This window comes from Manacus vitellinus, unplaced genomic scaffold (assembly GCF_001715985.3).
Source record: "Manacus vitellinus isolate BGI_N305 unplaced genomic scaffold, ASM171598v3 scaffold_83_pilon, whole genome shotgun sequence".
Classification (NCBI taxonomy): Eukaryota; Metazoa; Chordata; class Aves; order Passeriformes; family Pipridae; genus Manacus; species Manacus vitellinus.
The window spans coordinates 1,090,467-1,118,071 of record NW_021940836.1 but is presented as its reverse complement, the minus strand read 5'-3'; the positions used below and the strand labels follow the sequence as shown (position 1 = coordinate 1,118,071).

The 27,605-nt window shown below is 44.6% G+C and overlaps 1 protein-coding gene across 1 annotated transcript in view; it reads right to left on the bottom strand.

The window, feature by feature from the left end:
* Positions 1–1,049: 1,049 nt before the first annotated feature.
* The window catches only part of A2M (alpha-2-macroglobulin), a 29,862-nt gene continuing 3,306 nt past the window's right edge, over positions 1,050–27,605 (bottom strand). The window contains exons 3-36 of the mRNA XM_018085570.2: positions 27,438–27,597; positions 26,509–26,561; positions 25,975–25,995; positions 25,463–25,631; positions 24,211–24,295; positions 23,254–23,377; positions 21,743–21,857; positions 21,396–21,505; positions 20,748–20,906; positions 19,196–19,423; positions 18,825–18,888; positions 18,199–18,341; positions 16,209–16,358; positions 15,392–15,562; positions 14,642–14,792; positions 12,969–13,077; positions 12,402–12,630; positions 12,004–12,130; positions 11,236–11,357; positions 9,888–9,939; positions 9,305–9,388; positions 8,747–8,923; positions 8,164–8,248; positions 7,505–7,661; positions 7,110–7,184; positions 6,663–6,828; positions 6,183–6,406; positions 5,376–5,594; positions 4,877–5,004; positions 4,443–4,533; positions 3,138–3,206; positions 2,642–2,744; positions 2,036–2,077; positions 1,050–1,232 (exon numbers count right to left, since the gene is read on the bottom strand). Coding sequence (XP_017941059.2) covers positions 1,207–1,232; positions 2,036–2,077; positions 2,642–2,744; positions 3,138–3,206; positions 4,443–4,533; positions 4,877–5,004; positions 5,376–5,594; positions 6,183–6,406; positions 6,663–6,828; positions 7,110–7,184; positions 7,505–7,661; positions 8,164–8,248; positions 8,747–8,923; positions 9,305–9,388; positions 9,888–9,939; positions 11,236–11,357; positions 12,004–12,130; positions 12,402–12,630; positions 12,969–13,077; positions 14,642–14,792; positions 15,392–15,562; positions 16,209–16,358; positions 18,199–18,341; positions 18,825–18,888; positions 19,196–19,423; positions 20,748–20,906; positions 21,396–21,505; positions 21,743–21,857; positions 23,254–23,377; positions 24,211–24,295; positions 25,463–25,631; positions 25,975–25,995; positions 26,509–26,561; positions 27,438–27,597 — 4,188 coding nt within the window. The 3' untranslated portion in view covers positions 1,050–1,206. The remainder of the gene's footprint in view (positions 1,233–2,035; positions 2,078–2,641; positions 2,745–3,137; positions 3,207–4,442; positions 4,534–4,876; positions 5,005–5,375; positions 5,595–6,182; positions 6,407–6,662; positions 6,829–7,109; positions 7,185–7,504; positions 7,662–8,163; positions 8,249–8,746; positions 8,924–9,304; positions 9,389–9,887; positions 9,940–11,235; positions 11,358–12,003; positions 12,131–12,401; positions 12,631–12,968; positions 13,078–14,641; positions 14,793–15,391; positions 15,563–16,208; positions 16,359–18,198; positions 18,342–18,824; positions 18,889–19,195; positions 19,424–20,747; positions 20,907–21,395; positions 21,506–21,742; positions 21,858–23,253; positions 23,378–24,210; positions 24,296–25,462; positions 25,632–25,974; positions 25,996–26,508; positions 26,562–27,437; positions 27,598–27,605) is intronic.

Genomic DNA, 27,605 nt, shown 5'->3' with positions numbered 1-27,605 from the left:
TTGTTCTCCTTCTGTGACAGGGTGACCCACTTAGTGGATGGGGGAAAGGCCATGGATGTTACCTCGATTTTAGTAAAGCCTTTGACACAATTTGCCACAGCACTGACCTGGAGAAACTGACTGCCCATGGCTTGGACAGGTACACTTTTCAGTGGGTAAAAACCTGGCTGGATGGTTGGGCCCAGGGAGTGGTGGTGAATAGTGCTACATCCAGTTGGCCTCTGTGTCCAGTGGTGTCTCCTAGGGCTCAGTGTTGGGGCCAGTCCTGTTTAATACCTTTATCAATGATCTGGATGAGGGGATCAAGTGCACTCTCAGCAAATTTGCAGAAGACACCAATTTGGGTGGGAGAGTTGACCTGCTGGAGGATAGGAAGGCTCTGCAGCGGGATTTGGACAGCCTAGATCAATGAGCCTAGGCCAATGATATGAGGCCTAATGCTGGGTCCTACAGTTGGGTCACAACAACCCCATGCAACCCTACATGATTTAGCAGTGGACTTCGCAGTGCTGAGTTAACTGTAGGACTTGATGACCTTAAAGGTCTTCACCAACCTAAACAATTCTATGAATGACACTGTTAAGATCCCCATTCCTCTCTGTTTTCACTTTAGCTGTTTAGAAGCAAGCAGACAATGTCTTCACTGCTAGAATGGAAAAATCCACAGGTCTTTCCTTCACTTCTATCTAGTCTGCTGTGAAAGATCACACTGCCCTTCCATCTCATAGCAGTGATTTCACAGTGAGATCAAAGGTGATATGTGATCAGAGGTTTTTGTCCAAGGATCATCTTGCAGAAAACATCCTTTTAGAGTCAAAGAGACAAACTTCTACTGCAGAATGGATCTGGTAGGATTTCCTTTCTTCCTAGAGAACTGGCAAGTATGGACACAAATCTCCCAACTGCTAAAAGCTGTCTGCCTTCTGATATTTCCAAACACCACCTTGCCATGGATGGCTCTGGATTGAAATCTCAGGCCATTACACAGTCAGAGCTATGGATGGGAGGAGAGACAAGACACAGTAACAGAAAACAAAACCAGACACATCTGATGAGAATCAAGACTTAATTTATTTACAGTGTTACTTCCTTTGTGTTTTTGAGGTGTCCTCCTCTAATGTTTCAATACCCCACCCTCAACAAGAAGATCTTCTAGGGGCAGAGACGTATGAGCTGATACAGCAAGACTCAGACAAGATGCATTCTTCAGGAATTTCCCTGTTCAGCCTTGACTGGAGGTCGGAAAAGGACAGAGTGAGATAAGTATTCTGGTGAGCAGTGTCCAGAGCCCTGGACATCTCTGTGTTCTGGTGGCTATGTGAGTTCAAGCCCTGTTCAACTCTGGGAAACTGCTTCACCTAAAAATGTCCAGTTGCAGACAGATAACAGAATGGGAGTGGCTGGACATGTTCAAAATATCTATGCTACAGAGAGGGGAGGGGAGGCAGATTTATCCTGGAGATACATGAGCTATCCCAATACACATTCACTCTCAACAATTGGATTTCCCAAGGGAAGGCAAAAAATAACACCGAGCAGAGTTTGAAGGGTCCTCAGCAAAGACATGTGGATAACATGAAAATTTCACCAAGATATTTGGGAGACAATTCCTCAGTACATTTCAGTGTCTGCAGCATAGCAGATGTGGCCCAGAAAAGGGCAGAGACACAAAATGCTGGGTGTCAGTGTTCCATCCCAAGGGCGACTTCAATCTTATTTGCATAATGTGACACAAACACAGAGGAAAAGATGATTGCCACTGTGCAAATGAAGGCAGTGACACTGAGACTGCTATTCTCACTGAATGAAAATAAAAGCTGTATCTGATCTTACACAGGAAATTGAGTGGCAGCAGTGCTTTTGGTTTCTGTACTGAGGCATGCCAAGAGACTGCAGTAGGCACAGTGAAGATAAATGCAGTATACACAGGCTGAGTATACACAGGCTGGGGAAACACAAGGTCTACAAAGACTTTAATTCAAGAGAACCTACAATAGCCCATGCTGGAGCTTCTCAGTTGTTCATGGGCACCTACCTGTGGCGCAGGGAGCACTGTACTCCTGGGTGGCAAACTCATCTGGAAAGCAAGGAAAAGGAGAGAGTGAACTGCCGTGACCCCTGGCACTGCTGACAGAGGGACATGTGCCAGAGATGCTTTTCCCAGGCTCCACAGCAGGCTGCTGACACCATCCCCAGCTTCCCTCCACAGATCTCAACTGGGGTGGGAGGAGCCCAAGTCACAGCCCTGTCTGGGGGCAGTGGCAGCAAGGCAGAGCCACCCCCAAGCAGTTCCAGCAGGTCTCTACCCCAGTGTGCCCAAGGGCTGCTCAGGCACCTTCTCCCAGCACACTGGGGTGGGGACAAAGAACTCTGTTGCTGCCAGCCTGGTGCAGCAGCCAGGACAGCAGAAACACAAGGAGCAGCAGGTCTGCCTGCAAGCACAGGCACAGCTGTGCTCTGGGGCCAGACCTGAGCACAGGACCTTTGGCAGCCATGGCTCTACCCTGGGCTCCTCTGCACTCAGAGAGCTCAAGGTGATGGCCCAGGCCAGCAGCAGCTGTGGGTCTGCACAGCTCCCGTGCCACTCCACGTATCCCACTGCCCACCCTTGCTCCCATGGGCGCTACCAATCCCCACTCACCTGTCTCGTAGTAGTCATAGACCTTCACCTGGGCTGGCTTCAGGCCCTGCACGGGGATGTCCCGCTCCACCGTGAAGGAGAAGCTGAGGGTCTCACTGCTCAGCTGGGAAAGGGAAGCGGTAGAGGGTCAGGGGGGGCTCCACATTGTCCCAGGCTCCTCTATGCCCATGTCCCCTCACTCTACTCTGCCACCCGTCCCTGGCCCTGGGGGAACATGGGGCCTGCAGGCCTGGCTTAGGGCAAGGGGAAACCCTGGGGGAAGCTCTGCCTGGTGGCGAGGTCTGGGCCTGATCTGTGCACAGGTTGGAAGGAAAGCCTGCTAAGGGCTGGGAAGAAAGTGGCAGTAAGTCTAAAATGTTAGAAGAAGTCAGTACAGGATTTGGTCCCATTCTTATCAGAGCCATGGTAGTTTTGAGTCCCAGATATTTTGCCCTATGTGGCCAAGAGTCCCAATGCTTGTGTTTCTGACTCATCCTCACCCCAGATGGATACTCACCTTTTCCAGATATATTAGGACATGGTTGGTACTTAACTCTGTGCGCTCAATAACAGGGTGGCCTTCCAGCTGAAGGAAGAAGACCAAGATGTTACTGCACTGATGGTGGTCTCCCTGTGCCACTTGCACAGTCCTGTGAACGTGATGCACTCTGGATGAAATACTGTAGCACTCAGGGAACTAAGTCAGCAGCACAGAACTGCCTCCTTTTTGTGCCACATAGGTATCATGGTCCCCAGGCCTTCCATTCGCCAGTCTGGCTGATGAAGTACAACCTGGCTTCAGAAGAGACTTAGCACTGGTTCAAGCACAGTGATGGAACAATTAATTGAAAATATGTTCCTTCTGGCTTGCTAGTTCTGCACTATATTATTATAGTCTTTATTTTCTAGTTCATGCCTGTACTCAGCATCTCCAATAGTTACCCAACACCTAAAAAGTTACAATGTTATAAGATGTTTTTAGATCAGCTGAGGGAAAAAGGAAACAGCATTACTTTAAATGTACTATACACAGACACTGTTAATAGGGAGCTGTTGGGAAACAGTGAAAATAAAAGTTCCCATCACCAGTCTAAAGAAAAAGTTATTTAGTCTATTTTTCCTAGATAACATCATCTCCACTTGCACTGGCCTTAAGCCATGTATGAAAAGAGAACACTGTGCGTGTCAAACGTGCAGCTGACAATGGCAAAATCAAGCTGACAGCCTGCAGTTTGCTACAAACATTTGAAAGGGTCTTGAAAATAAGAAGGCGGATGTTTTCCCCCCATACTCAGTACTGGTCAGGCCGCACATCAAATCCTGTGTTCATTTTAGGCCCCTCACTTAAGACAATGAGGTTCAGAGAACGGCAGAGATGCTGGAGAAGGAATTGGAATGTAAGTCTTACAAGGATTGCCTGAGAGTACTGGGATTGTTTAGTTTGAAGACAAGAAGGCTCAGGGGGACATTATTCCTCTCTACAACTACCGACAGGAGGTTGTAGCCAGGTGGGGTTTGGTCTCTTCTCACAGGCAAATAGCAAGAGGACAAGGGGAAATGGCCTGAAGTTTTGCAACAGAAGGTTTATGTCGGATATTAGGAGAAATTTCTTCACTGAAAGAGTGGTTAAGCACTGGAACTGCCCAGGGAAGTGGTGGAGTTACCATCCATGGAAGTGTTCAAAAAAAGAGTAGACTTTGTGATATGGTAATGATAGGTATGGTGGGACTCAGTCAAACATTGGATTTGGAGGTTTTTTCCAACCTTATTAATTTGATCATTCTATGATTCAATGTTGTTTGTATGACAAACAGCATCCTACCTTCCTCACTGAGGACTTCAAGGGAATGAATCCTGACAGCATCTTCACATCAACAATCACCATGTTGGAGCTGTTGCGCTCTCCAGTGTAACTAAGGGATTGAGCAACAAAGATTCAGTGCACACCAAGTCAAAGCTGGGGACACTTCCAGCTTATCCGTAGCACTTGGCACCACACCAAGTCCTGGCAGTCCAGCACCTTCTTCTCCAGCTAGGCCAGGTTCTCCTAGTCATCTAGGCAGCCTCTCACTAGCCCAGCTCTAGGCTGCCCACACAATTTCACCACTGCAGGACCCAGCCCAGTTGCTTCTTGCCCACCATCCCAGGCATTCATTGTACCTCCAGGGCTTCCGGACTGGCTCACCCTGGAGACAACCAGACCTCCTCCAGCCCCCATGGCTGGACAGGAAGGCTCAGACCAAAACATAGACTCACCTGACATTTATGCCAATGTCAAAGACCTTGTGAGCCTTGGAGTCCACACATGTCTCTGGGACAGTGTACACACGAAGCATGAAAGGTGCATCCTCCCGTGTGGGCTGCACGTTGTACCTCAGGCTTGTCTAGGGGACAGGCAGCAGCCACGTGTGAGCATGTGTGCGTGATGCCCAACGCTGGAGAGAGGGGATGCTCTCCCCCACCCAGCCTCCCCACTTCTCCCATTCTCACAGCTCCTCCACACTGCAGGTCTTTCCCTCCTTCCCTCCCACTCGTTCTCTTCCACATAACTCTGCTCTTCTCCTCTCCCCTTTACCCAGAGCCTTCCCTCCCACTTCTCCCCTCTCTCCTGTCCCTTCTTCTCCAGGTGGAGATGGACTCAATGACCTTTAGGGTCTTTTCCAACCTAGATGATTCTATAATTCTGCCCTCTCTGTGGCTCCAGCCTGGCAAGGGGCTCCCCTCCCAGGATACCACCTGTCTGTATCTCCCTCACCTGCAGGTAGACACATCCTTCACCAGACACCTCCACACTGTACTCCCCTGGCACCCGGGGAAGGGACATGCGCTGGAGCAGCAGCCGATTGGTGGGATCCACTTGGAAGTCTTGCTGGAAGTTCCCTCCAGATTGCAGGGTCACTTTGGAAGCTGCCCCGCTCTTGGCATAAGTGAGAGCTCCATACAGGGACAAGGCTTGGAGAGCCACCACTGTGTCCTGAAAGAGACAGATCCCAGCACCCAGGGGGGTGCAGTCAGCCTTGCCATAGCCTGCCCTCCCACAGGTCTGTCCTTTCTGTTGGCACCCTCCCATCCATCCTTCACTTTCTCCAGTGTTAAGTAGAAAAGACAGAGGCAAAGATCAGCTTTTGCATGTTCCCATTCCATTCCTGTGTCCTCTGGATAGCAGTTGTAGGTTCCATGACCTCCTTGGTGTGGAGCTGTGCACAGCCTTCCCTTGCACTTTAAAGGACAAAGCAGCAATTTTATATGCACAAACAAAGTGCAGCATGAGCCCTCTCCAACGGCACAAACACACATTCCTTGTGTCCCTATCAGTCTGCCCCACCGTGTCAAGGAAATCAGGTCATTCACCAAAGTTTCAGTCATTCCCAAGGACACTACCTGACATACTTGCCTCTAGCATTTCAAGCACTTGGCATGGTGGGTACTGCATGGATATACTGCAGGTCTAATGTTCCCACCTTCCTGGCAAACCTTACTGGGCTCCCACCTGGCTCTCTGACATGTCCCATCCTCCGACATTGATGTGCGAAGTCGCAGGAGGGAATGGGAAGCAGCTCACCTGGGTGGAGGAGAAGCCTCCATTGGGATTCTGCTGACCACTGATCCACTTTGCAATATGAGATGCAAATGACAGCTCCTCCTGGGAAGGTGCTGGCTGAGAGGTGAGGTAAGCAAGGAGCACATAGGCTGTCATCTCCACTTCAGCAGAGGGGGCTCGGTAGCGATAGTAGGGGAGATCAACTTCTGGCTCTTTCCCAGGTCGCTGCCAATGAACAGACCCATCTTCGCAGGAGGCAGGGAGCGTGGAGACAAGACAACAAGCAATTACTACTAGTTATTGCAGGGGACTTCTTGATCTGCTGCAACTCCAGGTGGGAGGATGCAGCCTCCAGGATGCGTCTGTCATGCAGGATGAAGGGGGTTTACAGCTAGTATGAGAATGCTGAGCCTCACATCTAGATTGCCCCACCAACAAAAGCCATTTTATCAAGGGAAGATACAAGGCCGATGAAAGAGATGTCCCACCAGGAGTACTCACCCTCTTTCACGGCTTCCTTTTCAAGTGAGTCAAGCAATATCTTCCGCTTATCTGTTTTCCCTGCCAGGGCAAATGCATATGCTAGCAGTGCCTTGGTGTACACATGGTTTTCTTTCTGATCTGCCGCTGTTTCCAGGCAGAACAGAGCATTCCGTATCAATGAGTGCTGGAGAGAGATAACCAGTGATTAGAAGGCTCAGAAGAAATGAGTTTTTTTGACTTACTAAGAGCACATCATCCCACTGAACTTTCAGGAGGGATCTGCCAGAATGAGATCTAAAAACTAGTAGGGTTCAATGTATTTCAGAAATAAAAAATTGACAGCACCAAATTCTTATATCACAGGGCTCAACAACCAAGTAATTTTTCCAGTTTGACAAATATTGGTCATACTGTGTCATAGGCTAACACAACACGATTGATTTAAGTTAGGATGCAGCCACGTACAGTTACAGGCAGAGGAATCTCCAGCAAGGCGATAGTGATGTAGGCTGTCAGCGAGACCTCGTTGTCTACTCCACCCTGCAGGGAAATACAAACGTAGATGCTGACCCCACCTAGCTTCTTATGTTCAGTCTTTTCTCCCACTCCAGTGAGCATACACTATTCTGCATTGTAAAACCTTAGCTTTCCCCCTTCCTTTTGCAGCTGATGTGGAGGTATCAGTTCCACTGATTAGTGCAGGTTGGTGATCATACAGAATGGCAAATGGCTACCCACCTAGTGTTTGCCATTGACATGGCAATATCCCACTTGCCTGTACATTCAAGAAGCTCAACTGCACCCATCTGACTCATGTAAAGTTCTAGACTCATGAAGTAATGACCAGGCAGACATGTCACCTTCATTGCATTGTTCAGGAGTGTCCCAGAACTCTGGAAACATCCATTCTCCTTCTGTTTGTAGGACAGCCAGACAAAAGCATCCTGGATGTGCTTCTCATCTATGAAGACATGATGCCGAGCCTGGGCAAAGGACTTGAGGACAAAAGCTGTGAGCCTGAAAGGGAGAAAGAGAAAGGGCCTGAGCAAGCCTGTTGCCCATCTCAAGTGATAGGGTTCATGTGCACATCATCTGTCTGGAGATAGGCATCTGTCTGGGGAACTGTGGGCCAATTAGTCAAACCTCATGTATTTAGTATCCTCACCTCAAAATATTCTGTCAAAAAACTTCTTTCCACCTTGATTTTTGTCCCTCTCTCAGTTCATAAAACCCTGTGATCCCTTTGTGTTGAGGCTACAGTTTGGAGGACAATGATTGTTCATCTGTATCTAAAAAAACCTCCTCTTTAGAAAATGTAGGGAATTGCATGCTAATTAGTTAAATAGCCGTATAACAGTAGTACTCATAATTACAGGGAAGAATAATTAAATTCCTACTAGCTCATGGTCTGCTGGTCTACAAATAGCATTTCCTATTTACGTCAGGCAGTATTCATTATAAATATGTGAGTGAGAAAGAGGAGCATATAGGGAAGGCATAGGTGACATTGAAATCTCACCAGGTGTTCCCTGGTTGGCCATAACGCGATCCAAAGGTACTGTAAGACCCATCTGTGTGTTTGTAGTTCAGCTGCCTCTGATAACCTGCAATGGAGAGTTAAAGCAAGATTCAGATGCCAGAAAGAGTCTGCTAATGGATGGGGAAACAGAAAAACAGCTGTGTCAGCAAAGGCAGATGAGAGAGGAGTAGGTCAGTCCTCCTAGCCAATACAAAGTACTGGCATATCCCCAGCTCCATGCATTGCTTGTACTGCATGAGGAAAAGCAATACCTGCCTTTCTTCAGAAGGAAAGCAAGACATATTAATGACAATCAATAAGTCACTGTAGCAGCTCACCTGACAACTCTGCACTGCATTGCCACCCAATGAGAAAAGTGGGTCCAATGATCAGGTACCGTAATGTTTAAGCAACAGAAAATAATCAAGGGAAAAGCAGTGAAGGGTCTTCTCAGGCATGCAGCAGAGACCATCTGTGTATGAGAGAAGCTCTCTTTCCACATCTGGCCAACATTTGACAAAACCACCCCAGGCAGGATCTGGAAGAAAGCCAAAGCAGAAACAAAAGCTGTGTCCCAGCTTACCGTTCACTAAGTATCCAGTGGCCTTGGATTTGACCTCCTCACTCAGCTGCCCTGTCTTGTTCAGATAGTCCAGGACATAGATGTTGGGTGCAAAGAGGACCATGTTCTGCTCCCCACAGCCAAATGGCATCTGGAGGAGCTGGTGCAGGTTCTGCATGGCAGTGCCCATGATGTCACCTGGGGAGCAGGAGATACCAGAGGGATGTTTAAAATACTTAGGACTGGCTAGAATAAGAGGAAGCTGAATGAGAGAAGCAAGAAATATCAGAGAAGAACAAAAGACAATTTAGGTTGATAAAGATCCTGGAAAAAAACACAGAACAGCAACAGAAGAGAGGGAAATGAGATAAAAGTTAGGGCACTGTGAGAACACTGAGAAACAGGGCATGCAGAAAGGGGAAAAGAAAGAGCATAACTGGAAGGGAAAGTGCTGAAGACAGAAGAGAATAAACACAAGAGTGAGCTGTGCTAGAAACCAGAAGAAAAAGCTGAGAGGTAGGAGGCCAACACAGAGAAGCAGAAACAGCACATGGTTCTTCTGCTAAGCTATTCACTCACCCAGCACTGAGAAATATGCTCTGCCTGAGTCTTGTACCACATTTGTTGGTAGCAACAGGGAAAACTTCTCTTTCACAGGCACTCCTGAGAAAGAAACAAGACCCAAACAGCTTCAGTGAGGTTCCAAGCCTAATGGAAGAGGAGGAGGCCTCCGTGAAACATTTCCTATCAGAAATGCCCTGACTTCAGTAACTTCATATTTTCCTGGCTATAACATGATCTCTGAATGAAACCACTCCCAAACACTTTTAGTCGTTGTAGATCGTGTGTCTACAGCTTTTTCCTGGCTGCACTAGAAAACAAGAGACAGAATTTAAGACTCCAATGTCAGCACTCGAAAGAACAGAGATGAAAACATTCATCTTAAATCCGTGCTAGCTCCCTATGATGCTTAAGCAGGATGGTCCATTCTTTAGGACTTTCTTCTGTCTTATGTCTCAGTCTCCCAACTAATGGGGCATGTTTTGATTACACAAAAATATCAGACTATCAGGAATATAATAGAAGCAGGCCTCCTCCAGGCACATCCCACCCATCAAAGCACACGGGAACAAATGGAGAGAGTGGGAAGAGTGGGCTTTACCTTTTACACAGAGCACAGAATTCTGGGTTGTTTCCTTCTCAACTCCTTCCGGCTTGGGTAGGATGAAAGAAAACAAGACAGGTGAAAAGTTAGTGAGACAGGAAATACAGACAGACAGGAATCCTTAACAAGGACAGAGAGATAAATAAAAAGAAAAATGAGGGAACTGAAGAAGGAGAAGCAGTCACAAACATTACCTGAAATACAGAGCTCTGAAAAAATAATCTAAGCAAATAAAAGAAATATGATCCTAAATGATTAGTGTTGTGTGTGAAGGAAGGGCATGAAAAGGAGAGGAGAGCACTGCAGGACTATCGCATGGGTGACCTGTAAATATTTTATGCAGTGAGAAACACTTAACATACTTGTAACAAAAGGACTGCAGGATTACAGAGACCTATCCTGAAGAGATTTCTGCAGTGCTGCTTACCATAATGCTTCAGATGCTTTAGGGGGGAAAAAAATGTGTATGTCAATAATAGAAAGGGAAGATGTTGTACACTGTAATATCTGATGCTACTACTGGTAGCATACAACATAGTGGGCAAACATTAGAGAATTTTATGATACAGAGAAAAGCTAAGAACATAGAATCTACCTGCCAGATTACCACACTCAGTGTATAATAAACTAGTAATTACCTATAAAGGATATCCAATTTTGCCCCATAATATTTCCTTATGTACCATATCACATCAGCAACTCTTTTTGCCACAGGAAATGGATAAGATGTAAAATTTTAACATGTTTTCATAGACTTTTACAATAACTGGAGTTTTGAGAGGTCTCCTTTACAGTCATCAAATTTCCATAGGTGCTTGTGAATCCCCCACCTTCATCCTCATGCCAAACTATGTTATCAAATCAGAACTGCAAAACACTCAGCTTGAGGCAGTTTGCTTGGCCACTCAACTAGCTGAGAGGCAGCATGTGCTGACTGGCCCATGCTTACTGAGGGTGTCTCAAAAGAAGGAGAGAGGCTATAAAAAGGGTGTACTGGAATAGGAGTCAAAGGGAAGGATGGATTGGAGTAGAAATCCCGTTATTATAGGAGATAGGGAAAGTTTAGTGTACCAGGAGACACAACACAGATTACTAAGCTGCAGTCTTTATGCAGCCCTCTCAAAGTATAAGGATGATAGAAGCCCATCATATTGCCATTCTGCGCTGTGATCTCATAAAATCATAGACCGGGCCAGATTAGAAGGATTCCCAAAAGGTCATCTGGTCCAACCTTTAATGAGAAAAGGACCCTAGATGAGACTATCTAGCATCCTGTCCAATTGTATGCCAGCATCCACAGTTACCCACAGGAAAGCTCAGTGCTCCCTTCCCACAGCCCACATACCTCCACCAGCAGCTGTCTGATGACTGTGTCCTTCCGCCCTTTCTCAGGGGTCTCCACAATGTGGTTCCCACAGGGCTGCTGGTTCTGTAGGGCCTCAGTGCTCACCGAGAACTCCACCTGCCCTGGAGGAAACAGGGGTCAGTCAGCCCTGCCAGGCAGAGCCAGGCAAGGGGAGTCACTGCCACTTCCAGGAGTTTCAACGTGCAGGCTCATGGATGGGGATTTCTGTCACATCTAGGCCCTGTTTCTTCCCCACAAAACTGCAAATGTCTATACCAGAAGCCGTCCTGGAGCAGATGAGCTGCACTGTCACTGAAAGGTGACTCTGGTGACACTTTCCCAGAATCTAGGACAGTGTTGAGAATGACCAGACCCACTGCTGTTCAGCACTCTGCTACCTTGCATGGACACCATAGCTGCTACCATAACACTTAATAACAATGAAAACAAAATATGAAGATCCCATGGAGAAGATATCTAATCTCAGGGAGGAATGGAGCTAACACAGTATGTCTGCTGTCCAACAATGTCTCTGGCTTCAGGAGATGCTATCCAAGGGACATAAGACTTAATGGTACTGCATGTGGCACCAGATACAGTCTTGGACACTATGAATCTCCAGTGTTTGCCTCCCAAATAACCCCAGATCAGACACACTCAACTGAAATGGTTTCCAGGGAAACATGTTGGTCTAACACCCAATAGGTGAACAGGAAGAAGAGCACAGAGAAACCCTTCCTGCAGTTGTTAGCACGCTGAGACCTTTACCTAGAGATTTTGGAGTCACCAGCCAAGCCACGGTTTTCCTCCCATTCTCACAAAGACAGTGAGATGTTTCATCCTTTTCCACTGGAATAGCCAGGAAATTAGTAGACTGAGCCAGAGTCACACTGACCTGCCAGTTGTAGAGAGAGGTGCAATCAGGGAAGGGTGATCCCAAAGGAGGGGGAGCTAGGAAGCCATAGAAATAGCTGTTTCTTCAGTAGCAAAGGAGCAGGGAACTGAAGTTGTGGGTTCTGCATTTGGAGTATGTAGGAGAAATAACATAAGAATTTCCAGGGTGAAAAGCCTAGGTCTACTGAGAGATAAGATAAGAAGGCTAGGTGGAAGGCAAGAGGTGCACAAGAAGGTACATAGGTACAGAGAAGGATTTAAACCTCCCTTACCCTGATGCAGGCGGTCAGGTAGTTGAAAACGGTGGCTTTCAGCGTGAAGGACTCGCCACGCACTACAGAGTAGGGCATGGTGAGCTCAACAAAGAAGGGCTGGAAGGCCTTGAGGGACACTGTTGGAGACAGGCCAAAGCCTGTGTCTGCTGAAGTGCAGAATGCATTGGCTTTCCACTCGGTGATGGTGTCAGGGATGGTCACATCTAGATCAGCATTTCCTTCAGAGCTGATGAAGCACAGAAGCAAGGACAGAGGGATGATTTTTATGGCATTTTGTTGACAAGCTGTACCTATTTTGGCCTATGAAATAGTATTGTCTGTGTTAATTACGGGGCACGGTATGTTTGCTACTGTAGGACCACTCTACATCTTCTTCCAGTCCACTCCTTGGACAAACTTAACCATGGCTGAAAGTAATTTCATCTCAGAGGATTGCCAAGTGATCTCTGCAAACAGTGAAGGACTTTCTGGTATTGAAAAGGCTGGCAAACACTTTGGGATTCATATTTTCACCTTATAAACCCAGTTTTATTTAAAAGGAATGAACTGGCCCAAGGTACTCACCTTATAGGTACTAAACTCCAAATCCAGGTTTCTGGGAAATACTTTCGGACTGTCTCTGTCACCACTTCAGGAGTGCTTGAGGTCTCATAAATTCTATCCGCTTCAATGCCTGCATGTGATGAGATGAAAAAAAAATCAATTACTGATAATTCTAAACAAGCAAGACCTGTATCAGCATCATGCTTCAGTCTGAGAAAGTGTCAATCTATGTGGCAGTCAGCAGCACTTTATGAGGTTTAAAAAAAGGATTTAGAGCAAAAACTTATTTAGGAACTTCTGTGCAAACAGCCTTTTCCCTTTCAGGTACAGCCTTGATGTGACCATCTTCTCCATCCTATCAGGCCAGCTAGCACTGGAACTAGCACTAGCACTCTGTTGCAGGTTTTTTTGTAGGGTCATTGTGACTCAGAAAACCACCTTCCTGCCTCTTCAAGAACTACAATGAAGATGGTCAAAACAAAAACATGCAGCTGGAATTTGGGAGGAGTAAAAAGGACTATTTTGACTAAAACAAAGTTTTCACATGCAAAACTTATTCTCAATAAAATATTCTGTGTTTGGGATTAAATTTGGTTAAAAAATTGTTTTACTTCAGTTTTGAACAACTGGAAAACAAAGATGGGGTGAGTGGGACTTGCTTTGCCTGGCTTTTACAATCAGAAAGAAAAATGCATCCAAACAGATAAACAAGAAAAGTTCTTAATTTGGTCATCTTTACTTTGATTAAATTAATTTCTGCATTTGGATAACAATTGTGTAGCTAACAAATATTCATACTATTTGTGCAACAGGCACCTCCAGAGCTTGAGAAGGTCTCAGGGCACAACTGAAAGAATCTATCAGAGGTGTATCACATAGCTCCTAGCAAAAGTGACAGGTGGCTTGCTTTTATTTGTCTACTGTGGTATTTCAGTCTTCTTACTGCTGCCTGTTTCAGTTTACAGTAATTAAAAAGCACCTATCCTACATCTTAGCAACTTGTGTCAGAAGTTGAAATTGTTTTCAAACTGGACATGTACAAAAGCGCAGGTTCTTGTGCCAAGGGAAAACTCTCTGAATCAACTATTCAGATAGAATAACTTGTAATTTCTAAGATATTTCCCTTTATATGAGACTCTGAAGAATGATAAGGCCAATTCTGTTGCCCAAAGAGTTACAGTGTAAGAGTTGAGATAGACCTTAGAAATAGAATGGGTCAGTTTCAGACTGAACTTCTACCACATATATCTTCTCATTCCCAAGGTCTACCAATCTGTCACTGAAAAATTTGTCACACACTTCATAGTTTTAACCATACATAAAACTGGCTGAGTCAATGAGAACAGCCTGAAAATGGTACTGGAGGTTCCTTAAGTGATAATCTGGGAAAAGGAGTCTACTGTAAAGGCCTAATGAACAGAGAATTCAGCAGCAGAATAATACCCTCTTCTCTGCCAGAGTCTTTGAACACTTCCTGGTTCTGTTGACTTCTAATGTGGAGTTATCAAAATTTGTCCGTAGACCTTCAGAACCCAGCAAAACCCATTCAGAACCTGAAATCTGTGAACCCATCAACTCAGTACTATTTCCAAGGTTTCAGTTCACAACCCCAGCTCTTGTTTAAGTATTCACCCCAAAATACAAACAGGCTCTCTGTTCAGAACAGAAGTGATAACAAAACCCAGTTGCTTTACCACTTGTCCTCATTGCATACATAGGTGCTCCAGCCGCGACTAAAGGTGATGCATGGCCGGCATGTCGAAAGAAGGGGTTGGCGTAATTTTCGGGGCTGCAGTACCAAGGTTTCCTCACCTTGGTATTTGTGAAAACCTTTAAACCCATATCCTATGGGAGAGAAACCAAACACATTTTTTTATTACTGAATCCTGTTGAGGTTTACACAGCAGACCTGACTGCCTCAAAATGGAAAAGGTGTTACTGCGTGTGGATTGGACCTTGAGACAATCCCCTCAGCCTTGGGTCTGAGTGCCTGGGTGGCTCAGAGAGACCAAAGGATATATCCCCTCTGTTTCTGGGCCACAGGTTCCAGTCCAAGTCCAACCTAGGGGTCAGGATGAGCCAGGGAGTTTTCTCTCTTGAAGGAAATGTCTGTGACTACAATGCAGCTCAAAGGTGTATTGATTTATTCGAAGTAACTGATGTCATGGAATTATTTATCCTCAGTTAGAACCTCATTTCAAGTCAACCTCAAAGCTTTTCCTGTGAGAAGAAGACTTTGAGACTGATCCCTTTTCCAGTAGAGCAAAGCTGGCAAGACAAGTAAAGCCTATGACTCTCACTGAGCGTGCCTCTGGATAAAAATTAGTGTCAGATCATTCAGATTCACAAACCCTTCCCTTGTTACATTGCACGATGCCACAGAAGGCTTAGGCATTCTCAATCATTCTCCCACTCCGCTCCACAATCATGGAAGAGGGCTATACCTTTAGGATGCTATAAGTGTCCTCTTCATTCATCCCCATTACTGGAGCATAGGTGATCCCGTCCACAACTATTTGCTTCGCAGGAATGCAATTGTCCAGGGGATCCTCAAAGACCATGTTTGGACCATGCTGATAGCCATGCAATTCCTTCACTGGCAGTAAGTTATACACCTAGGCAGAAAGAGACAAAGTATTTGGTATATTTAGCGTCCACTGTTATAAAACACAACTCAGGAAGCTGGATGCAAGCACCATAAAAGTCACATCCTGAGCATATACATCCACATTCCCATGATCCTCCCTGTGGTGGGAGCAACAGGAGTCTGGGAATCAAAAAAGGCATGCAAATTTGAAGATACTGTATCATTTTTTATGGACTGCATGTTACTCTGGGTATTATGGCTCAAATATGTAAAAAATTACATTGGCCAAACCATCTATAGTACTGTGTCTCTACTCAGGGATTGTCATTTTCTACTTGGAAAAAGGGGAATAAACTCTTTGACACTAATCCAAGAAAATTAATCCATGAATGGAGAGAGTAACTGAAAAATTGTCATCAAATACACAGCAATGCTTGGTTCTGGCCAAAACAATCAGGACTCCTAAGAAAGCTTTCTAATTGCCATCCCTACAGTAGCACAAAACCCATAAGAAACAACCAGAGGCCATTTCTCAGTTTTTGCCCACTGGAAGATGAGAAATGGCACAGGGGAGCTTTGTGTCAGCTCTGACAAGAGGGACTGTTCCCTGTTTTCATCCCAGCACTGGGCTGCACTTGCCAGGTTTTGACTTGTTCCACAGACTAAGAACTTACAGAGGCAGGTGACAGGTCAGCTTCTGGCTTCATGAGGAGAACGCTCTTGTCCACAGCACGGACAGCACAGAGGGAGTTCGGGGAGGCTCTGAACAGCAAGTGAGCATCAGAGGAAGGCAGGCCTTCTGAAGGAGAGAAGTTTAAGTCCACCTGTAACCACAGGAAAAGCTATGTCACAGATGCCCTACTCGTGCAGGACTTTTCCTTCCAGTTGAGCACATTCAGTTCTAACCTTACAAAGCCCCACAGATTTTCACACCTCCTCCTACACTCCCTCTGTGCTACTGTTCCCTTCCTGCAGGGCAAGGGGAATCAGTACTAAGAATTCTTGGCAACTTCAAGCATCACAATTGCTCATATAACTTTTAAGGTGGTTTTGGGTTTATAGTCATTGTGAGCATGATGAGATAATCCCACATAGTGGTTAGATGTGTTCAGGCAATGGAGCATGGTCTTGAACCAGAACAAATATCTGTACTGCACCCAGATATTGTATGCGGAGAGAAAACCAGCTTGCAAACAGCTTACTTAGCAGATTCTTTGGTAACATGAGAAACAGTGATGGCCTGGAGCAGTACTGCAATATCTACTGGCTGGTAACCATTCTGAAGAGCTGGTCTGTTCGCTAAGGCATGCCAGGCTTCTCCAAAACCTAACTCACAACTCTAACAATGCCCTACCTACCTGTGCCCTGGAAGTTCTTGCTAGGAAAAGTTGTTGTCACCACCATATCACATGATTTTGTAATAAGATGGCTGACCTGCATAAATCTTCTCTCTCCTCAGTAGTACAAATCCTCCCTGAACATGCAATGATCAAAGCATCCTCAGAGTAATCTGCTGCCTGACAAAGCAGCATCAGCTGCCAGTTTCCCTCATGTCCCAACCAGAATACAGCATGCCTTCTGCTGAAAGCCTCCAACTCTCCCAGGGTGGACTCTTGAGACTGCAAAAAAAATATTCTCCAGGAAAAGGCAGAAAAAAGACTATAGCAAGCTCATTACTAGGAAAACTGCCTAGCATAGAGATAGCCCTAAGTCTGTCCTATCCAGACTGACAACAGCTTTGTATTCAGCATGCTTTCAGAGAAGAAAGCAGTATCTAATCATGTAAATCATTTGGCACTTGGCTTGCAGACAGACCTTAATGCAGTCCATAGTCTGACCTTTAGTACATGAACAAAATTCAGGTGACCAAGTTCGTATAGTGTAACCAGTCTCAAGAACTCATTTAGCTTGTATTTTAGCAGAACAAGGGACTGTCTTCAGCAGTGTCTAGTATTCTTAAGTCCCCAAGGAAATTTTTCAGGTTGTTCTCTTCTTAGGACTTCTCTTACATCAATCTGCTCTTCTGCATAAAGAATATGGGGGGTTGAAAGAGAAAAATAGTGCATGTGCTCACAGAGAGGAAGTTTTATTTTTCTGCGCTCTTTCAGTCTCACCATTGCTATTGAAGCATCACTGTACACTGCTCAGAAGGTTCAGTCAAGGTTTATCTCCATTTACACACAATAGAAATTAAAATGACAGGATGACTTTTACAGCAGCTGAGAGATATGACAAGTATTAGCTTTGCCCACTGAATTAGGGCTATGTGTGTTTTATTTTTGCTTGGTGGCTCCATAAGCAGACACCTCATTGATGGAATGAGTTTATGTGAAAGGAAGTGAAATAGATGTGTTGCAGTATGAACAAAACAAGCATCTCCACCACATTTTTCTTAGCCAGGACCATCTGTGGGATCAGTGGCTCTGACTAGTTGCTAACAGGGGTTTTATCAGTGTAGTCCCTGCTAGCGCTTTTATTCCAACAGTTGATATCCTCCAGGCTAGCACAAATCAGTAAGCAGTGAAGCTACCTACAACAATTGATACGCTGTTTTTCCGGTGTTAGTAAATCCAAAGAAATTTGCTTAGCTAGGCTAAATCTTAAGTAAGCAAGCTTGACCACATTGCAGTCTGATAGTTGCTGCCTCAAGAAGTGGACACTTACCTTATTGTTGAAACATAATTCTATGTCGAACTTGGCTGAATCAGCGATCACCTCCCTGCTGGGGGCAGTGGTGTAAACAAGTACTTGGGCCATTGGAGCAATATCAGCTTGTACAGGCAGCTGTAGCAAGAAGACACCACTGGCTAGCAAAAAAAGTAAGGATAAAAAGTTAAGGTGCAAGAAACCTTCTCTTGGAGCAGCCAAAATTCAAAGTTTGACTTTATGCTGAACTTCATCCTAGCCATTACGAAACTCCAGGCATCCAAGTGGGATAAATTGGTGCTCACAGAGATGCGTAAGTCTCACTGTCTGACTGAAAAGGCCTGTTTTCCAACGCATAAGTGTGCTGAATTTTGCTTTGGTTTCTAAAACAGACCATCAGACTGTGTCTCTGAGGAATATTTGAGCCCCAGAAAATGTCAGAACAAAGACAGCTGGCACAGGGGATTAGAGCAAATCTGTGCAAAGTCTAAATAAAAGCAGAGAAAATAAAGGTCATACTCTTCCCAGATCTTAGGGGACATGGAGTTGTGGATCCCTGCATTTATACGGAAGCAGAGTGTATGTCTGCCACAGTTCCCTAGCCTCCCACAACAGTGACAATTTGGTAGGGAAGAGGAACTCACCACTCTCCTGGTCCAAATCCAGAATGTGGGTGCCTGCTTGCTTAATGTTTCCCTTGGCCATCACCTGAATGGAAGCAGAAACTTTGTTGTGATTGAGGTTATGCATGAGCCAAACTTTGAAGTGGAGGAACCTGAGAGGAGGGCAACTGAGCTATATGTCTGCTGCTCACACCCTGCTCAGCTGCTCTCTGCCCCCCTATAACAGAATCCCAGCGCTCACCCAGGGCGCAAAGAACGTTTATTTTCCCATTTATTTGGGAAAGAACCTAAGAATGGCAATGAGAAATTGTTTAAAGCCTGCTGACACAAACCATTTCCAGCCCCCCTACCACTGCCAGTGACAACCTCACTGTATGGCAGTGCAAACTTACCAGGTAGTAAAAGGTGATTTTCTTCTGCTCTGCTATGGCCTCCGGAGTAAGGATATAATGCACCCGGATCTCTGTGGAGGAGCCACAGCTTAGTGCCTCAGGCTTGGGCTCAATTTTGAGGAAGCTATTACTAGGAGAGTAAAAGCGCTTTAGTTGGAGATAGCCGTCTGCATAGTATGGAACAACCCAGGAACGATCGTAGCAGAAGGGGTGTGTTTTATGAATTGCCTGGAAAATGAGAAAATACACACAGAGATCCTCAAACACAAGTGGCTGAACTGGAGCCAAAATTCATATACTAATATTAAAGGTTTGGTATTTTTTTGTATTGTAGCAACGAGGAAGTCTAAAACATAAAAAACCCCATGAGTTTGGAAAGTACAAGACAGGGTGGTGGTATCCTTGTTGAATCATTGGGAACGACCTCACTACCAGACAAGCTGGAGTTTGTGTCAAACAAGCTGAATCATATCAGATTTTTGTTTACTATCAGTATCCCCTAAAGGACTCTCTACACTAACACCTTGTCCCTCTAATGTTTTGATAGTTTAAAGAGAAAATAAGCTGGTTTTCGTATCTTTCCTTATTATTGGCACTGAAGAAGGGATAGTGCTGTTCAGTTAACATATCACCAGTGCCAAGATCAAGCTTTGGATACTATAGAACAGGAGGAAAATCTCCACCTAATAATTCAAAACCTAAATTGAATAGAAATTCAAGAGCTGAAAGAGTCCCTTAAAAACGAGAGCAAGGGGAAGATATTCCATTTAGAAGGGCACTACTTTAGCATTCATGTGTGCCTCACATGCCCTTATTTCCTTATCTTTCTCATTATGTTTTGGAATTCTTGCCTTTTTTTACCCTGCAAAAATCTGAAAACTTCAAGCATCTAGTAGTAACTTCTGGATAATTTTTCAATGGTTTTAATCTGTGATGAGAGAATTGTAAGGAGAAGAGCAAATATTATTCTATACATAAATATTCTGCCCTAATCAAGACAAAAAAATCCCACACCTGGGAGAGAATTTATGTGAATGGTTCATACTCTTTTTACAGCAGAAAAAAGGAAAAAGAAAAAAAAGAAAAGAAAAAAATTAGGAGGTCTATTTAGAAACTTGAAATTATACATCAAACTCTGAGATATGCAGCTTGCCTTAACTCACCACAAAGGATATTAAGATGGGGAAATAATTTAATTAAAATGACAGTGAAGCACTAGCAGCACTCCATCATGGGAGATAGACCCACCCTTGAAACAGATTTGTCTACATCGGGCTGATGATCCCTTGGAGCAGAATGGACCATTATGATCTCTTGATGTTCCTTCTAACCCTACTGCCAAGCAGAAATTAAATACTTACAAAATAAGTGCAATTGTGACATGGCAACCCAGTTTGTTATATGACTATTTCCACCAAACTGGTGTCAAGGTTGGCACAAACAACAAGGAACAATAATCTAACTGCTTTTGCATATATAGTAGAAACTTCAGAGGTACTCCCCTTCTAGCCCTGTGGGTGACTTCATCACCTCCTCTGCCTGTGGGACTTACCCTAATTCCAACATTGTCAAAGGACAACATGGAAGTGTTTAGGGCAAACTGTGCCATGCCCTCCTCATTTGTTGTGTAGTTTTCTTCCCGTTCCCCTTGAAAAGAAATCCTCACAGTTTCATTGGCGATTGGAGCACCGGACCCATCCACTAATTTCACCTGGAGGAGCAAAAACAGTACAGGAGAGGAACAGCTGCCACTTGAACAGACTGGCAGACCACCAAGCTAAAGATGTTGGGTCCATGCCATAGAAGGAAGCCTACACAACACTTTACACATATCTCTTTCAGAGAGAGTTGCAAGCTTTCTGAATATTTTTTCTTTGTCTCTTTCTTATCTCTGCCGCTGGGTCAGATGAGTGGAGGTGGAGCATGACATGCACTCACACCCCCAAGGCCTCCTATTTAACAGGTGACTGGAGAAGCAGAATTTTACTGGACTGGAGCAGCGAAAGCACAAAGACAGATGGGTAAGCAGAATGAGGGCTGTGTTCTCAGCTGCTGTTCCCCAGTTTGAGAGCCTGAAGAGGAAAGGAGACCCACAGGGATTAGTAGCACTGAGGTCCAGCACCTTTTCAGAGGTTGGGCAGGAGGTTCAGTAGCATCATTGCTTAGCACTCATGGCATTCCATTCTCATGGTTTCCCTACCTGCCCAAAGAAGGGGATTCCACGTTTGTAGTAGGAGTCTGAATGCTCAAAGGTGATTCTACTAATGGTGCTTGTGATCTCAGAGAAGCTTGTTCCAGTGAACTCCACTCCTGCAGAAAGAAACATGAAGAACCAATTTGCCTCCGCCTGAGGAGAATTACTTTTACTCTAGGCCAACCCTCCTTTGCTGGACAAACTATCTTGTTGATGGTCCTGGGCAACATGTAGGAAAACTTTGGGATTCCAGAACAGCAAGTCTGCTTTGCTCCCTCATTCCTATTTGGCAGGGCCCTCTGCTGGTCTCTCCTGGCCTTATTATATGGCTCTTTCATCCAGATGATTCATACCTGTGTCCTCCTCTTTAATCTTAGCCTCCACATGGAGTTTATTCTCATATCCACTTCTCTTCAGCTGGAATAACTTGGTCTTTACCGTTTCAGAAATGCAGCCATAGTTGTCTGCCTGTTGGAGGGAAACAAATAAGACCATTGTATTCTTTTTATACAATGGTTATTCAACTTAATGAATCCATCACTGTGCATTGCTCTGAACTGAAAGAGAAGCCCACAGATAATTTCCCTCTGTTGTTTTTATCCAAATTGGAAAAGGACCTAAATAACTTGGCCAAAAGCATTTTGAAGTACTTGCAGCATCATCAGAGCAAAGAGTTTGCAAACTAGAAGATTTTTCTGTATGTGTTTGTGAAATTTGAAGTTTCAAACATTTGGTACAAAAGCATAGGGAACTAGTCAAGTGTATGCCACACAAGAAAAGTTTGTCAGGCATCAGGCACCTTAGAATATACTGCTGCTGATTTAAAATGCATCAACCATATGAGTGATACATTAACCAAAGCCTGTGTATGTGTAGAAAACAGATGACAGCTGGAAAAATATTTCCAAAGCTTGTCACCTCTCTTCAAGATCTTCATATACAAGGCAAGTTTCCACAGAAGAGATGCCCGGAACAGAGGTTAGCACTGCAGTATTTGTATTTTCTTTTAACATGAATAACAGCAGTGGCAGAGGCAATTCCAGACATCATACTGTATCAGAGCCCAAGGACCACAAGAATGTCTTCTGCTTGTTTTCTTTTCCTGGCATATCTCCACAATTTCTATTACCCTTGTTTCTCTCAATTCAGGTAGCACTGTTGTACCTGTGTGCGCTCCAAACTCCACCCAGTTTTGCTTTTGTAGATTTGTCAGTTGGAATGGTGAAAAAAAATGACGTTTTTTCCTGTCTTAACCACTACTGCTAAACCCATATTCATTTCCTTCTAGCTCAAAATGCATCATCCCCTCCCCTGGTTTCTGCTCCTTTCCTGCTTCTAACACCAACTTATGACCCCACACACTGTCTCCAGCATAAGACAACCCCAACTGTGCTCTCATCATTCATGGCTTTTCTATCTCATTTCTCTCTTATACTCTTTACACTCCATCTGACCTTCTGTTATTTCTTTCATCTCTTCATTCTCCATCATCTTATGGCCTTTACACATATCATTCTATACTGCACAGACCTTACCCCTATTTTTAAGTTTCATATTTCATCTTGCACCCAATCTTCTCTCCTTCTTCAGGCTTCCTTAAAATACATGGATTTTCATAAAATCATAGAATCACATAATGGTTTAGGTTGGAATGGACCTTAAAGGGCATCTATGTTCCAACTCCCCTGGTCTGAATACTTCCAGGGATGGGCCATCCACAACTTCACTTGTCAACCTGTACCAGTGCCTCATCACACTCTTCACACTATGCTTGTACATATTCAGAGCAAGATGTGCCTACCAGCCATGCTCAGAAATAACACTTTCTCCTATCACTCTACCCACAAGAGTAATGATGACTCACATGTCCAGAGAACTCCTCACACACTGCTTTATCCTGTTCACCATAGCAGGTAGGGCCTGTGTGTTCAAACTTCCGGCAGACACGGAAGCTCACAAGACCAGGAACAGGCTTCCCAAATGTGTATCTACCAACATGGAGGATTGAAAGGAAAACAGAGTTGTTAGGAATGTAAGAGGGATGGAGAAAACTTACAACCTCACCCCAGTAGTTCGAGGACTCTTCCCTAGAGCTACCTCCAGGATACAGAGGGTCATCACAGGAAATAAAAAGCAGAAATAAATTTGGTAACATGGTAGGATCAAGCTTGGCAACAGGGGTGGAAGCACTGAATCTAATAGTCCTGTTTGCATCCCTGGGAATAACACATAAGTCTTCAGAATTCATTCACGCTAATGCTGATTTAGTTGAGAGTCCCCTCATCTTTGAGAACATGTTGAAAATATCTACCTCACCACACAGTTCTGATGGGACTGGTTTGTGTATGTAAGAGCACTGGGTCTTTTGAGTCATTCTTCAGCCCAAGGCATGGCTCTCCCTACACTGCTATGCAGAATTAAATGGGGTGCCCAAAAGGAAAGAGCATGGCTGCATCCCTTAGGCTTTCCTCTCCACACTGGCAAGAGGAAGACAGTTAAAACACTCCTGGGTAAACTAAGCTGAAGACCTCTTCCCTAGCACTGTAGCTGCTGTGAAATCCTCTATGACTCAAAAAATATGCAAGAAACACCCTCCCAAAAAAACCAGAACAACAATATGTTTCTACATGTTACATACAAAGTATAACAAACAGTAACTGTTGCCTTCTAAGTAAGATATAGATATAATCTCTGTGGTCCTGGGACCCCAAAAGGAATGAGAAATATAATACAGTCTCATATCTCAAGCTCACAATTGAACTTTCAGTAGCAGTTGAATCAAAAAATGAAATCAAGGAGAACTTGAAAGAATGGTACTCACAGTCCACAAACTGTCACGTCCAGCTTCTCAGCAAGAATGGTGATCACTTTGGGCATTTTCACTATTACTTCGAATTTTGGCAGCACTGCAGAACCAAAGGAAAACAGTCTATGTGGTGCAGAATTACATAAGAATGACATATGAAGGCTGCTCAAAGGTTGTTATTAAAAATTCCCTGAAATGCTTTTACATCTAAGTGGTCAGATTTTAGAGGCTTCTGTCACCTGCACATCCCATTGAAGTCAGTGAAAACCAGTCAGCCAACCATTGTGCCAAGTAAGAAGACAAGCTATTAAAATACAGCAGCTTCTTAGAGAACACATGAGTTATCGGTCCCACAGCAGCAGGATGTAGTAAAATAGAGAGGTAAGGTAATACAGGTTTGCCACAAATACAGAGATTTATGACTGCAGCCTGGTCTCTGCATTTCCAAAGCATATAGATCTTACCAATTTGCAAAATAGGAAGACTCCATAGCTTCCCCAGTGACATAGCACAGAGTGATATCCCATTCAAACACAACTGCAGAAGAGGAAATGGAAGGTGACTGTCTTGGGAGAACTAGGAGAGATGTAGGCCACAGGACACAGAACAGTCTTGCAATTGTAAGAGGTCAAAGGACTTCTAGACTCATCTTCCAGGACACCCTTCTGCCGCATAAGCCGGATCATGTCAGATCATGCAACAAGGGCTGCAGCTGGCTTGCTGAAAGCTATGCTGGTTGCAACCGTGTGCAGGTGTGTACTGGGATACTATTTTTTCAGTCAAGCAGATGGAACCAGAGAGAAACTAAGGCACTAAGGCATCGTGCAAGCTTCTGTGGGGAGGACAGGCAAGATCTTAATTTACAGACAGCCCCAGCGTAAACCCAGACTTACAGGATGACACTTGAAAGGTATGCAGCCAACTGGATATAAGGCTGTGGCCTTAAAACGCCTCTGAAAGGAGATGAGGATTGTGGCTGTCCACACACACTGATTGAAGCACTTTGCTCCTTGTGACAGGAGCCTTGCTGAGGTAGGTGTTCAGAAGAACTGCACTGCACTGTCTGAGGCTTAGGGAGGACTGGAGATAGGTCACTCAAGTCCTTTAGTCACCTCCTCATAAACAGGTGATTCTTGAGAGGGAGAGGACACAGAAACAATTTTCCAGCCATGCTGGACATCCTCATCAGATACACCATCCTGTTCAATTAAGCTTTCATGCCCCATGGGACTAGCTGTTAGGAACTTGAAACCACAGTGACAGTTACCATATTCCTCCACAGAGAAAGAATGCTGAATTGTCTTCCCAGAGGTCTTCTGTGCCACCACTGTGTAGGTCCCTTGCACAGGTTCAGAGGTGAGGTTGAAGAACAGCTGTATAAATCCCATCTCTAACTCTACCTGTGTCCACTGGTACAGACGATTTTTCTTTGGGTCCTACAGATAATGTGATCACAAGGAGATTGTGAGAACAATGGGAGTCTGCAACAAGATCTAGCAAAAGCAGTGAGGGGAGGGCCAGCCTCTGTGTTTCAGGAGACTGCAGGGGAGGAGCGGAGGGCACAAGCAGGGTTGTGTCTGGAGTCCAGAGCTGGATGACAGAGGAGCTGTAACCTGGGCCCAGGTACATGGTAGCCACCATGTGAGTTAGAGTGCTGTATATTTGAATTAATGTAATGGATCTGCTTAATGCAAAAAATAAACAAGAATCATCTCGAGACAACTGTTTATTGAGTTGAGGTGCGATAGATGTGAACATGAATTAAATGTTTGTACATACCTCAATATACACCAGTGGAAACTAGAAAAAGAAGAACGGAAAAAACACGTTTAGATGGAGTGCACGCAACACAGTGAAATGACTAGGCTGTGATCATGTCTCAAGGTAAAAGGTGTTCACCCAATAGGATGAGGAAAAAAGTTCCTGATATGGAACAACAGAACATTTTGAGGTACATTGGGCTGGGGTGGACGGGAGGGGCAATTCTTTTTCACAGGCAGAAAAGACAACTGAAATTACTAGTTACTATCTCTGGATGATCTGCAAGACAATAAGAGCAGGTGTACACTGTGGTAGTGGCAGATTTGCTCACTGTTTACACCAGAATTGTTCACTTGCAGTTTGTCAAACCTTTGAAAGAATGCAGAAGGCAGCCTTATACAGAAATTTGACAACAGACCCCATTAAAAAGATCTGAGGTGACCCAGAAATTTCACAGCTATCGAAGTATACTGAGAGCTCTCCCCAGTTTCATCCTTATTCTCACAATTGACTGAAGGCCAAATAACTTGAAAAAGGAAGTATTATACTTACCACTTCATTCAAGGGATGGAACTCTTCATCCAGAGAAACAATTCTAAACAGGACTGATGGAGAAAGGCAGAGAGTGAGGTTCCACAGTGCAGTCACCAACCAGTAAACACCAGTTACAAAAACAGATGGTATAACAGAGAACAGAGGTGTTCTCTTCTAAAGAAATTCCATTCACTAGAATGGTAAGTCAAGCTAGGTCACCATCTAAGATGGGTACACGAATGAGAGGATGTTAAGAGCAAATCCATGGCAGTGTGAACATCGTACTGATCATGGGCATCAGAATTTCACTAGTTGGGACCAAAGTTAAACTTAAGTTGCCTTTTTCTGCTTTGCAAGGACATATTTTTGTGCTGGAATTCATATGGGTCTTCTAATTTTGTTGTAACTACACTGACTTCCTGGGAAGGATGAATGTAAGCAAGTTACTTCAGCACTTGGCTGCAAGTTTGTGTCAGCTCTGGATGGAGAGAGTATTCAGTATCTCTTTTAGGACATTTGTTTCTATCCAAGCCAAATTTAGGAGATCAGTGGCCCAGAAGAAATAAATGGATTACATAATTCTCTCCGTCTTCATTGAACAAAATCAGCTGCCACTTTGAAAGCTATTTCATGACTTTGTTTGAATTTGGCCCTGTTCTCTACAGGACAAATATCCAGTCCTTCTCTGATTTTAATGCAGACCCTAAATGCATGGACCACAACAACAGAGGTCCCAGTGACAGAAGGAGTGTGTGCAGGTGCCCCATACATGTGCATGCATCAAGATTCCCCAAATTGTTCCTATATGGAGCAATAAGTCATAAGCCTCAGCCATGAAATTGCAGTTCTGACCCCCGCTGAAAGCAATTGATATCTGGCCAGCACAATTCGACAGCTTTAGTATAAAGTTTTGTTTCAAAAGCAAATCTTCACTCCTTTCCTGGTACCTGTCTGTCCAGGCTTGTAGATGGGTTTGTCTGTCTGGACAAAGACCAAGCTCTCAGAATTCTGGACCAGCACCATCTTGCGGCTCCTGAACTGCAGGGTGGGCCCCTTCACTGTCACACTGAGAAATGTGCCTGGTAATGGGCTGTTTGATTTTGGAAGCTGGAAAG